Source organism: Carcharodon carcharias, chromosome 2, assembly GCF_017639515.1.
Source record: "Carcharodon carcharias isolate sCarCar2 chromosome 2, sCarCar2.pri, whole genome shotgun sequence".
NCBI lineage: Eukaryota > Metazoa > Chordata > Chondrichthyes > Lamniformes > Lamnidae > Carcharodon > Carcharodon carcharias.
In genome coordinates, this window is record NC_054468.1 from 84,534,631 (window position 1) to 84,547,775 (window position 13,145).

At 42.5% G+C, this 13,145-nt stretch overlaps 1 protein-coding gene across 9 annotated transcripts in view; it reads left to right on the top strand.

Annotated features, from left to right (window-relative positions):
* Positions 1–13,145, top strand: part of LOC121272942 (diacylglycerol kinase delta-like) — a 147,388-nt gene that overhangs the window by 81,087 nt on the left and 53,156 nt on the right. For all 9 annotated transcript variants that reach the window (XR_005941928.1, XM_041179839.1, XM_041179847.1 and 6 more), the window contains 9 exons: positions 2,550–2,652; positions 4,638–4,800; positions 6,164–6,272; positions 6,743–6,882; positions 7,948–8,032; positions 8,642–8,736; positions 9,446–9,545; positions 11,947–12,211; positions 12,597–12,749. Coding sequence is in view for 8 of the 9 variants with exons in the window: in XM_041179839.1 (XP_041035773.1) it covers positions 2,550–2,652; positions 4,638–4,800; positions 6,164–6,272; positions 6,743–6,882; positions 7,948–8,032; positions 8,642–8,736; positions 9,446–9,545; positions 11,947–12,211; positions 12,597–12,749 (1,213 nt within the window). In the remaining variant the exon portion in view is untranslated. The remainder of the gene's footprint in view (positions 1–2,549; positions 2,653–4,637; positions 4,801–6,163; positions 6,273–6,742; positions 6,883–7,947; positions 8,033–8,641; positions 8,737–9,445; positions 9,546–11,946; positions 12,212–12,596; positions 12,750–13,145) is intronic.

Consider the following 13,145-nt stretch of genomic DNA (forward strand, 5'->3'; position numbering starts at 1 on the left):
AATTCATCTGTCTTAATGCAAATGCCCTGCACATTAAGATACAATGCCTATAGGCATGTCTTTTTAACTTTGTTAGTCATCTTAGCTTTAATTTGTGCCATGACCCCACTTGTTTTACACCCTTGTTTTTTCTGCCTTCTACTTTTGCTTCTTCCTTTTCTGTCTTTTGTTTCTACCCTTGTTTCCCTCTCCTCTGTCTTCCTGCTCAGGTTCCATCCCCGAGCCATTCTAGTTTAAATCCTCCCTGACCGCTCTAGCAACGGGCACCCCCCCCCCCCCCCCCAACCCCCTGCCAACCTGCGCAAGGAGATTGGTCCCAGTCCTGCCCAGGTGCAACCTGTCCTATTTGTACTGGTCCCACCTTCCCCAGAACTGGTCCCAATGTCCCAGGAATCTGAATCCTTCCCTCCTACACCATTTCTTCAGCCACATATTCATCTGATATATCCTCTTACTTCTACTCTCACTAGCACGTACCACTGGTGGTAATTGTCACCTTACTTATTAATTTACATCCTAACTCCCTATATTCAGCTTGTAGGACCTCATCCTTTTTTTTAATCTGTGTCGTTGGTGCCAATGTGTACCATGACCACTGACTGTTCACCCTCCCCATTCAGAATGTCCAGCAGCTTCTCCCAGACATCCTTGACCTTGGCACATACCATCCTGGAGTCTCTTTTGACGCCGCAGAAACACCTGCCTGTTCCCCTTACTATTGAATCCCCTATCACTATAGGCCTGACACTCTTCTTCCTCCCCTCTCATGCAGCAGAGCCACCCATGGTGCCATGGACTTGGCTCCTGCTGCTTTCCACTGAGAAGTCGTCTCCCCCAACAGTATCCAAAATGGTATATCTGTTAGAGAGGGGGACGGCCACAGGAGATTCCTGTACTCTGCCTGGTGGTCGTTCATCCCCTTTCTGCCTGTTCAGTCTTTATCTGTGGTGTGACCAGCTCACTGAACGTGCTGTCCACGATAATCTCAGCATCACAGAAGCTCCACGATGAATCCACCTGCAGCTCCAGCCCCGAAATGCTGTTAGCCAGTAGCTGCAGCTGGACACGCTTCCTGCACACATGGCTGCCAGGGACACTGGAAGTGTCCATGACTTCACATATAGCACAGGAGGAGTATATCATGGGTGTGAAATCTGCTGCCATGATTTCCTTTTAGATTAAGTTCGTTAGTTACTCTCTTTAAAGAATACTATTATGCTAGGAGCCTTATTCCACTCCAAACACTCCCACCACAGCCCAATGTCCTCACCTTAGTTTTGTTTAAGCTAATGGAGTGCAGCAGTTTAATTAGTAGAAAAAGTAGTAGTAGAAGTACTCACCTGACCCTACTCACCAATCAGCTGCCTCCCCTGTGTCACTTTTTAAATCATGATGTCTTCGCACTGCTTTCAGCCCTGAGTCTCCCTGGAACTCTCACTCTGTCCTCGCGCTCGCATAGACTGGTTGAGTATGGTCTGTACCCTGCCCGTTGCAAACAGCGGCTGGGACATGCTCTTTGATACTATTCGCCAGTCTTTGGGGCATACAAGCTACATACCTAGCATCACACTGGCAGTGAAATTCATATACCATATTACTCATTTGTCTGATAGGTTTTTGGCTTGATGGCAGCATCCTGTTAGTGGTAATTACCACACGCATTGCTACTGCATAGTAGCCACATGAAGCAGCTAGCTTCACCTGTTGCTCAAATTTTGAGATACCTTGCCCTTCCTGGGAAATCGGAGGTGAACTGGCACTTTTAGGGGCCGAAAGTGATGACCTTAGGCCCATTCATGAGTTTGCGTCATATACAGCGCGAAATAATCCAGTCAAGTAGCCATTATCCTGCAGGATTCCTTTGATGCGCCCTATTTCAGCATCAAGCTTATGTGGATAGCAAATGGCTCGGGGCCCGTTTACACGGCAACCTGGGTTGGGATACAGAGCTGTATTATGAGTATCCATTATCTGGCTGCACATTTTACTAGGCCAAGCATCAGACCAGCATCAGAACCCTCAACAGGATTCATTCTTGCTGAGAGGGAACTGTGCCAGGTAGAAGCAGGAAGCAGGCATATAGCTGTGATCAACTGAAAATGTTTATACCCTGCATAGGAACAAATTAACTCCATTGCTATTCATTGGTTGCCATATATGGAAATACAGGAATGGTGTATACCATTCTGTGCCATTTGTTGCAGTTTAACCAGGTAATTTTATTTGAAACCATGGCAATATTTAGTTGGGTGTAGCTGAACTGGGTAATCCAGGTATACTGAGTAACTGAGTTAGATCACCATTCTGCTCTCATTAGAACTTCACTGAAAGGAATTGCATGCATCCTTGCATCCAATATCCCATCACAAGTGCAACCAGCTGTATCAGAGACTACAGTCTGCAGTAACCTTGAACAGACAAATCTTAGTATTTCTTCCCTCACTCCTAAATCACAATGTTTTCTGCTCTTCTCATGTTCAGTTTTGATCCAATTGATCCTCCTGTTGGATCATTGCGTGCTAATTTATTTGTTGATTCATTGCCTCCAGGTGCACACAGCCTGTAAAGACATGCTTCCCATAAAATGCCCTCTGGGGCAGTGTAAAGTTTCCGTTATTCCTCCAACTGCACTCAACAGTATAGACTCTGACGGTGAGTTCAACACCTTTGTTTCACTTGTTGTTCAAAGAGCAGTTTGCCTGCATTTACTGTGCTATCAAACTGATGGGACCATGGAAATTGGAATTAACCCAAGGCTGGGAATGAGTGATACTTTTGACTTGAGGTTTTTTCTAAAGCTAGGAGTGAGTGAGATGTTTGACCCAAGACTGGGAACAGGTGGGATGTATTGCCTGAGGATGGGAGTGGTTGGAGTGTATGGCCTAAGAGAAAATTTGTGAGTAAGTGTGAAGGAACCTATGACTGGTTGTGAGAGGGTATGAGTGTGGGAGAGTTTGTAAGTGCACGTTAGCTTGTGATCCGAGTGGGAGTGAGGTAGTTTGTGAGTGAGTGCCAGTAATTGTGAGCAGATCTGCGAGAGCTTGGGTGGAGTGAATAGTTTTGAGAGGACAAGTAATTGTGAGAGGTGCTGAAAGAATTTGAGAATGGCAGTGAGGGAACTGTAAGTGAATGATTCTGAGAAGATTTGCAAGAGTTTGGGAGAGTGCGATAATTTGTGAGTAGTAAAGGAAAGGTGTGAGGGAGTCTGTAAGTGAATATGCGTAGTGTTGAGAGTTTGCCATTGACTGTTAGAGTGCCATCAAGAGTTTGTTAAGTAGCTGTGAGAAGGTGTCAATGATTGTGAGCAGCCGCCCATAGCGAATTCAGCCCAGCAGCAACCCAGCTTCATGAGTGGAGGCACAAGATTCTGCCACAGTGCCAACTGCATACTTAATACCAGTGCTGCCTTTCTGTTAGTGGTAGGATCTAAACCATTAAAACTAACAATGGCCCAAACTTACAAGTCAAATAGTGTAAAGGTCCCCTAACAGTAACTACACTGTAGGATGGAGTATACAGGAAGAAATAATGGATGCTTGTGAGAAAGATATGGCGATAATCATGGATGATTTTAATCTAACATAGATTGGGCGAATCAGATTGGCAAAGGTAGCTGGAAGATGAGTTCCTAGAGTATTTTTGGGACAATTTCGCAGAGCAGCATGTTCTAGAGCCAACCAGAAAGCAGATCATTCTAGACCTGGTAATGTGCAACAAGGCAGGATTAATTAATGATCTCATTAGCAAAGGCACCCTTTTGACGTAGTGATCATAACATGATTGAATTTCGCATTCAGTTTGAGAGAGCGAAGAGTGAGTCTAAGACTAATGTTTTGAACTTAAATAAGGGCAATTAAGAGGGTAGGAAGACAGAGCTGACTAAAGTGAACTAGGAAATTAGATTAAAGGATAAGTTAGTAGAGATGCAGTGGCAAAGAGATATTTAAGGAGGTATCTGTAACGCTCAGCAAATATACATCCCTGTGAAAAAGAAAGACTCTAGGGGAAGGACATATTACCAATGGCTAACTGAGTTAAATATGGTATCAAATTGAAAGAGAAAGTTCCGTGAAGATTTGTAGCAGGTTAGAAGATGGGACAGAATATAAAAAGCAGCAAAGAATGGCTAAAAAGAAAATGAGGGGGGAGAAATTTGAGTACGAGAGAAAGATAGCTAGAAATATAAAAACAGATAGTTTCACCATGGGTGAGAATAGAACCAGGGGACACAGTTTAAAAATAAGGGGTCTCCCATTTAAGACAGAAATTAGGAGAAATTTTTTCTCTCGGAGGGTCATGAGTCTGTGGCATTCTCTTCCGACAGAGCAGTAGAGGCAGGGCTATTGAATATTTTTAAGGCTGATTTAGATCGACTCTTGATTGGTAAGGAACTCAAAGGGTATAGAGGGTAGGAAGGTAAGTGGAGTTGAGACCACAATCAGATCAGCTATGATCTTATTGGCAGAGCAGGTTCAAGGGGCTGAATGGCCTACTCCTGTTCCTAGTTCATATGTTCGTAAAAAAGAGATACAGGGACCTGTGCTGACAGTTGGTCACGCAATTACTAAAGTCATCACATTTTTTCACCGAGTGATCATTTCAATAAACTTTGTAATCAAATTTCTGCTGTTCTTCAGGGTTTTGGAAAGCAACGTGCCCACCATCATGTACCAGTCCGCTTCTTGTGTTTGTGAACTCTAAGAGCGGAGATAACCAGGGGGTGAAGTTCTTAAGGAGATTCAAGCAGTTACTGAACCCGGCTCAAGTGTTTGACTTGATGAACGGAGGCCCGCATCTTGGGTAGGAGGTGCTTCAAATTTCCTTAGAGCACACACCTTTGCAGTTTAGACTTTCAGACTTTTGGGGCAGAGTGCAGGTTTTATTAAAACAAAAACAGAACTGCTGTCATGTTGGGTGACCAGGTAAAGAGGCAGGGAGATAAGGAAAGCATTAACCTCGATCTCTTGGTTTGGGGTGGGGAAAAGTCATCAGAATCCCTGCTCCTGGTCACTCTCCAGTGGTCCCTGCTGGAAAGTGTTCATGGATGGATGGCAGATGGTGACAGGATGGGACCTAGCTACGTTGTGCTAGGAATACCATGCTGGCCCTCATTGTCCAAACTTGTCCACAAAGCATAGCCATGGTGAGGAAGCAGAAGCTGGCTAGATGCTTGTGCAAACCACCCAGCAATAGTTTAAATTATGGGAGTTGTCATTGTGGAAGTTCTAATTGTGCAGGTTGTAACAATTGTAATTGTGGGAGCTAAAGCAGAGGTCTAGTTGTGGGGTTTATCATTGAGGTCCAATTGAGGGATTTATTATTGAGGTCTAATTGTAGGAATTATAATGTATGATTGCAGAACCTCTACTTGGTATAATAGTTATAATTGTGGGTGGTATAAAATATTATAATTGGAGATTTTAATAGACTTGGATAGGTAAAATTTTTGAGTTAACAGAGAGCTATTTCTTGCAATGGGCTCAGGACGAATTTTGCTACTTAATTGAGGAAGGAGGTAGTATTCGACATTTTTCTGAGTAAGGATGCAAGGCAAGTTGATGGCCTAAAAGTAGAGGAAACTCTTGGAAGCAAGGACCACAATATAATTGATTCAAGTTGATGGCAGGGGTATTTGACTAAAACAAATTAAGTAATATTGAGAAATAAAGGACTTCTTCTTAAGTTGCAAAATTAGTGAACAGAGCCATAAATCAGCAAGGGGAAATATTTAAAACATAAGATGAGATGAGGGTTATTGAAGTAAAGATAGTGAGCAGGTGCCCATGGAAGACTTGGCTTTGTTCTATGATTCTATCATACCGAGGGTTAGCTTTTTTCAAAATTCATCCATGGGTTGTGGGCATCGCTGGCTAGGCCAGCATTTATTGCTCATCCCTAATTGCCCTTGAGAAGGTGGTGGTGAGCTGCCTTTTGGATGGAGAAACAAATGCTGAAGAGTGGAAACAGAATTGTGTATGAAAGAAAAGAAGGCATAGTTGGAACGATAGTTGCCTGCATAGGAGTGATATTCAATTGAGGGGTGCAGGCAGCCAAGTTTGGGAACAATATTTGGGGTTCTTGTCACTGTCATTACTTGTGTTTGTTTTCAGACAATACAGACCAAATCACAGTGTCATTTTACATTCTATCTTTTTGTTTACAGTTTGAGGTTGTTCCAGAAGTTTGACACATTTCGAATCCTTGTGTGTGGTGGAGACGGCAGTGTTGGATGGGTGCTGTCTGAAATCGATAGCCTTAATCTCCACAAGCAGGTATTGTGTTGAGTGTGTTGAGTGTCCTGCAGAAAAATCTATTAAAAATCATTTTGTTCTTTTTGGTTGGAGCTAGAGACACAATAGCAACAAACATTGGCTGGTGGTCATGGTTCCACAACCAAGTAAATGTAAATCCAGAATGAGAAAAGGTCCATCAGTCCAAATGCAAAAAGAGTCCTTGTCTAATTCTATGATTGGATCCATCACCCCACTCCATCCAGAGCCAGTCTGATTATTCTTTCATTGGTTCAGTCAGGCCAGCTTCATTTTTATTCCGTTTCGGATAATTCTAACATTGGACCCCACATTTCACTAATGCGTTATTTTCAGAAGCTACATTTGAAGGTGGTGTAATATTGGAGGTTGAGGTTAAGGGGAGGTACAGAACACTGCATTTGAGGATGGGTGTTCCAGGAAATCACTGACTCCTGGGCCTGTTGCTTTTAATAACTTCCAAACATTTTCAGTGCCAGATGGGAGTTCTACCTTTGGGTACTGGCAATGACCTGGCACGTGTGCTGGGGTGGGGTTCGGCCTGCGATGATGACACACAGCTCCCTCAAATCCTGGAGAAACTGGAGCGAGCAAGTACAAAAATGCTGGATAGGTGAGAATGTTGTTTAAAAATTCAGTGGTTTTCCTTTATTTTATTACACCAGTGAGATGTGAAGCCGGTTACCCTCCATTCTGTTGATTTCACTTAAATCACAATCGTGCAACACCACATTGTTTCTTCTGTACTTGGATACACAATGACTTCACATCTTTGACTCTGGGAGGGGAAAAGCAGTCAGCTCCTGATCACAATCCTGTTGGAAAGTGCACGTATGTGGATGTTGAGTGAGGACAGAATTGGGCACAGCTGTGATGTTTTCTCACAGTCAAGTAATCTGCTGACACTCTGTAGGCTCAGACACTTGTTGATGCTTGTGGAATTTTTATCCCAGGATGGGTTAATGCTGACAAGGAGGTGAGGCGATAAGACATTCAGCACCAAGCTTATAGACATGTGTGATAGAAGCCAAAATGGTCAGTAACTGAGAAAAGATGAAAGAAAGTTTACTGCACAAATAACAAACATCACAACACAGTGTGGATGTGGCTGAGACAACAGCAAGCATTGTGGATGCCCGGGACAAGCCATCCAGCACCTTGAGTTCATTATCCTGGACCAGTCGGCTCAGGGAATAGGGGAGGGCACGATGGTGGAGCAATCAGGAAACAACAGAGGGCCAGGTAACGGGCATTTCTCCTGCATATGTGAGAGGCTATTTACTGAGTGTGCACAGGTTAACTCCCAATAGTTGGCAAAGGTTTGGAGCAGAGTGCTTACCTTCCTATGAGCTTGGGATTAGTGCATGTTAGTGGGAAAAGGGTAATGATGTGTTGTAAGGGTGGCACAGTGATGATGCATAGTACAAGGGAAGAGTAATGGAGTATGGTACTGGGTGAAGGTTAATAGTGCACGATATTGGGGGGGGGGTGGTGGTAATTGTGCATGTTATGGGCGGAAGGGGAAATAGTGCATGCTGCAAGGAGGAGAGGAATGGTGCATGGTTTAAGGGGTTAGGTAACAATGCATAATTCAGCAGAGCATTATAGAAAGATGCACTGCAGCTAAGAAAATGGGAAACCCACACGCAGTATCTAATCATAATGTTCATTTTTACAGATGGGGTATCATGGTTTACGAGACAAAAGTTCCACGACACTCCTCATCTTCAATAGGGACAGAGGATTTCAGCGACGATTTAGAGGTAAGGAGTTTGCACAAAATGGGTACAGAGCTCAACATCTCAAAAATAATTGTCAGGGAATGCAAGGATCAAGCACACACTGTGGGAGTGAAGTTGCATAATAATCTAGTCAGCCCTCAAGCACTGCCCACCAATAATGTTATGGAATGGTGTCGATGAGGGTACAAATGCATTTCTGTATTCACAGCTGAATTCTCATTTTGGGGTGGAGTTAGTTTGTGACACTGACAGGTTCTCTCTAAGTGCTTTCCCCAGAGCTCCAATCTATCTCTGTACAGCTAGAAGGCTTATGTTCCATATATATTGCAGTTGGTAAGGTTCTAAAGAACATTTTATATGTAGTGATAATAAGGAACTTTTCTGAAAATCTGACATGGTTAAGGAATGATTTGATAAGTGTTTAAAATGATAAAAGATACATACCAGCAAGATTAGATTGAATGGCTGAATAGTCTCGGCGGGGGTGGCGCAGAATGACCTACTCTTATGTCTATGTTCTTTCTCTTTGTTCCTGAATGAGGTAAACAAAAACTTTTTCACTTTGTGCACAGTAGCTGGATTGTGAGGGTGACAGATCTAACTCTTGCATTGTGCCCCAATTTTTCTCAGGTACAGCAGATTTCATTCTACGAGGATTCAGTTGCTGCGCACCTGTCAAAAATCCTGACATCAGACCAGCATTCAGTGGTAATATCATCAGCAAAGTGAGTATCATATGCAAGACGTGTACCTAGACTTAGCTAGGGCATTAAGTTTGGAAGTCTGAGTGGTTTCAACTATTCCTTCCTGTTCTTCCCAATGCTCTATCGTGGTGAAACTCCTCTCCCTCCAATGTCCTGCTTGAAAAATAGACCATAAAATTTGTGCCTTTTTTCACAGTTAGAGGAGCAACACTTCTGTATACTGAAGCAACAACTGCTAAGCTCTGTGGAACCAAAAATATTTATAAAATAAGTAGATGCAAATGAACATTTTTAGTGCGCAGCTATTTTGTCATCACGAACAACTAAGCTTTCTTAATCTTCACATCCAAAGTCAGATGAAATCTATAAAAATAAAACAAAAGCTTGTATTTATATCTATGTATACAAAAATGCAAGTTCAAGAAGTGCTGGTGAATGCCGTAAACCCTTACAGTTTTCAGCAGCCAGGAGTGTGGCTTCTGATTCCCTCGTGCAGCCTACCAGTTGTTCTAATCCAATGAGGGTCATATGGTTAGTAATGGTCAATCACAAATCAAGAGACAAAAAGATACACAGATGGGTAGCTAGGTCAAGGTAGGTTTAGCATGACAAAAACCAGCAGAGCCATTGAGAGGATGCCTCTGTGTGGCACAGGCCAAGCACACCAAGGCCCAGTCTGAATAACACCAGGTGCTGATCAATGCTTTGTTCATCTACTTTCTCCTTGCAGAGTGCTTTGCGAAACAGTTAAAGATTTTGTTGCCCGGGTTGGGAAGGCTTATGAAAGGACGACAGAGAACTGGGAAGAATCTGAGACTATGGCAAGGAAGGTATGCAGGGAAAGCTGCACTGTCAGCCACTTACCTTTTTCCCTTCAGTTTTCTCTCCTGGTGGCACTGACTCTTGTTGGGATACAGTTCCACAGGCACTAGCACCACCCTCCCCCCCAATATGTCACCCAAGTGACCCATTCTTAAAGTGTGGGATCCAACAATGAATGTCAGTGTGCTATTCAATTGTGGACAGTTTATTCTTTTCCCTGGACTTTGTACTCAGCATTTGTCCAAATTAAATGACACTTGCCACCAATGTTCACTTTAAAATTTTGTTCTCGAGTTTGATCAGTTTTTTTTCAGTCGGTGATACTTCACATGAAACAGGGCTCGCACAATACCTTTCAGGCGGTTTCGTAGGTACACACCCACACAATTAAGCAGGAACTTTGTTTGCCAGTGCAGCTGATTTTTCCGCCAATCAAGATCCCTTTATATTTGGTTGGCTTCTAACCTATTGTTTGAAACCTCTTCCCACCTCATTTGTTGTCATCTGCAAAAGTAGATAGCTTTGTTTCTATAGCCAGCTTCAAATAATCTTATGTACACTGTAAACGGTAATGGCTATATCACTGATCTCTATAACACTTGCCGTGCTGATCCTTTCCAATCAGCTCTTGGTTTAACCAATTTTCAGCTCACCTCACCAGCTTGCCTTCACTTCCACGCTTTCTGACCGTATGGAATGATGGGCACCATGAGCTTTGCTGAAATCTAGATATGTCACTGTCATTTTGCAAAGAACCCCTGTAAATTTGTTCACCAAAGTCTCCCATAAACTTGATTCCCTCTTACTGTATTAGACCTGTCTGAATGTTTCATTCTCCCCTGTTCCAAGATGCCTTCTAATTTTTTATGCACAATATGACCTTAATGTCCTTGGTTCATTTAATATAACATTATCTTTAGGATCTTTTAGTGGTTTCACTGTTCTGTTTTACACTGCAAATTTCTTTTTAGAAATATTTGACTTGTCGTGGGTGGTCTCTGCTATCCTAACCTCATTTTCTGTTTTAGTTATTGCCATATAACCTTTATTCCCATTTTACATTTATTTTATGCTATTATATGCTAGCTATATATTATGAGCAACCTTGTCTTTATCCTTTAATTTTTTGCTTACATTAACCTTTTCCTCCTTTCTTTTGTGGTATGCATTTGTTCTGTGCTCTGTAGAATATTCCTAAACGGGAGCCACTTTTTCCTTCTAGCACTGCTGCCAGTGCACCCTCATAATCTGCCTTCTAAAACATGAATGTTTCCATTGTACTCATTGCTTTGTCCATCATAAAACTATGCTTGTAGCCACACCATTATGTAATCTCTGACTGTGATCTGTTGCACCATCTCTTGGTATTTAGCATCAGGTCCAGTAGTATCCTTGCTCACCTAGGTTCCTTACCCAATTATGCCATACACCAGCCCATGTGTTCCAGTGTATCATTATTGAATCTCACTAATGTGTTACTGATCCAATCCCTCCTCCTAGCATGGTAGCATCCAGCAGGTGCCCACTGTTAATTCCCGTCCTGTCATTTCTCCCATCCCACATGATACTGACTTTATCCGCAGGCGGCCTAGATAAGTTCAGCTCTGTTTCAAAGATATTCTTTTATCATATAAACCATGGCAACCCTTCCACTTTATCTTTTCTATCAAAATAATTTGTATTCCTGTGCATTTAGCCAAACTATCATTGTTGAACTAGATCTTTGTAATGCCTCTGATATCACAACAGCGTTCTCCAGCAGGAACTTCCAAGTCTCCCATTTTATTCTGCAAAACTTATGTGTAACTTTGAGTCATTTTTCCCCCTCCCTGTGATGCATTCAGAAGGTCCTGTGGCGCAGTGGTAGCATCCCTACCACTGAGCCAGAAGCTCCAGGTTCAAGTCCCACTTCTGGACTTGATGGCCACAGAAGGCGCATTCATAGCGTGGCCAAACAGGTTGATTATCAACCTGTAAGCCCTTCCAATGTGCCCTATGACAGGTGGTAAGTATAGGAGCGTTTCCTGGTCAGCCATGTTTGATGTGGAATGATGCCCCTCAAGCTATAGCTCTGGTGACATGCTAGTGACCTGGAAAAAAACCAGGAAAAATTAGTTATGGAGATAGATGTAAGCATGTACTTTGTCTGCCTCATGCATCACTAGGCGTGGGAAAGAAATGAAGATAAAGATGATAATGTGTTAATTTATTGTGCCATGATTTCCTGTATAGAAATTCCCTTAAGCAACTTTTGCATACTATTGTATCAGTGTCTGCATCTCAACCATCAGCTACCAACAGCTGCTTCATACCATAAAATCTAGCTTGTGTAACTTTTCTACCTCCACGACACTTTATTTTCACAGTATTTTCATCAGCCATTCTGATATATTCTTCCTATAACTGTAGTGCTCTGTGCTAAAAGAAAAACTGGACTCACTGCTTAAAACACTCAGTGATGAATCCCAGGCGGCATCATCCTTACCAAACCCACCGCCAACAATTGCAGAAGAACAGGAAGATGGCGAAACAACCAGTATGATGTGCGACCTTACTGAGGACAGGCCAGCCTGTTCCCCCAGGCCACAGATATTCCGACCGAGAGAGCAACTCATGCTACGAGCAAATAGCTTGAAGAAGGCGATACGACAGATCATAGAACACGCAGAGAAAGGTAAGAAATCATCTGCAGCTCAATGCATAGTTACTGGGACTTTGGGTTGATATGGGAAGCATTGGGCACCCTGGCCAGTTTGTATGTAGACCCCAGACCCCTAGTTCTATTGAATTAAAGGTTAACAGCAACCAAGATGAGAGATGATTCACTGTAATATCCACATCTCTTCCTTTGATTACTAAAACATTATAAGTGTATTAGCAGCTTGAATTCTTCACAGAAACAAACCAGCATTTTAAATATATAACAATGCAACATTAATTATTAATACATTTATGTGTGTTTGAGCAGTAACATGCACTATGAAAACCTCATGGTCAGCTTTAGCCTTGTTATTGAACTAGTTGCAATTTATAGCGTTTGTTTTCTCTGTCCTATCTAGCTGTGGATGAACAGAATGCACAGACACAGGATCAGGAAGGTTATACCTTTGGTCCTTGTTCTGAGGAAGAAAGAAGAGAATCCCAAAATGAAGACAAGATCTCACTGCACTCCTCATATAGCTCTAACATTAGAGGAAAGGTCTACCGGAAAGGTACTGAGCCTTGACATTTCTGATAAGGTATTATCTATGCATAGAAGTACTTGGCATAGTGCTTAGAGATTTTCCTGATTTTTTTCAAAAAAAGCCTCTGGTATGGATTTGTACACGCAGGTTGGAAAAGAGAGTTCCAGGTTTTCAGGGGAAGCATGGTACTTTTCCAAGACAAATAGAGAAAAGGCACAATTTAGAAAAAAGGAGCAATGGAAGGAGAAGGGACTAGAAACAAAAAGGAAGGGGATAGAAAGAGAGCAAGAGAAGAGGATCATTAGAGGAATGAGAGAAGTGAGAGGGACCCCAGAACCATAATCCTTAAGTCTTAAGAGTTGGATATGGATTGACAGTAAGTGAAACTTTGTATCACGAGTAACATTGAAAGAGGTGTGGGAA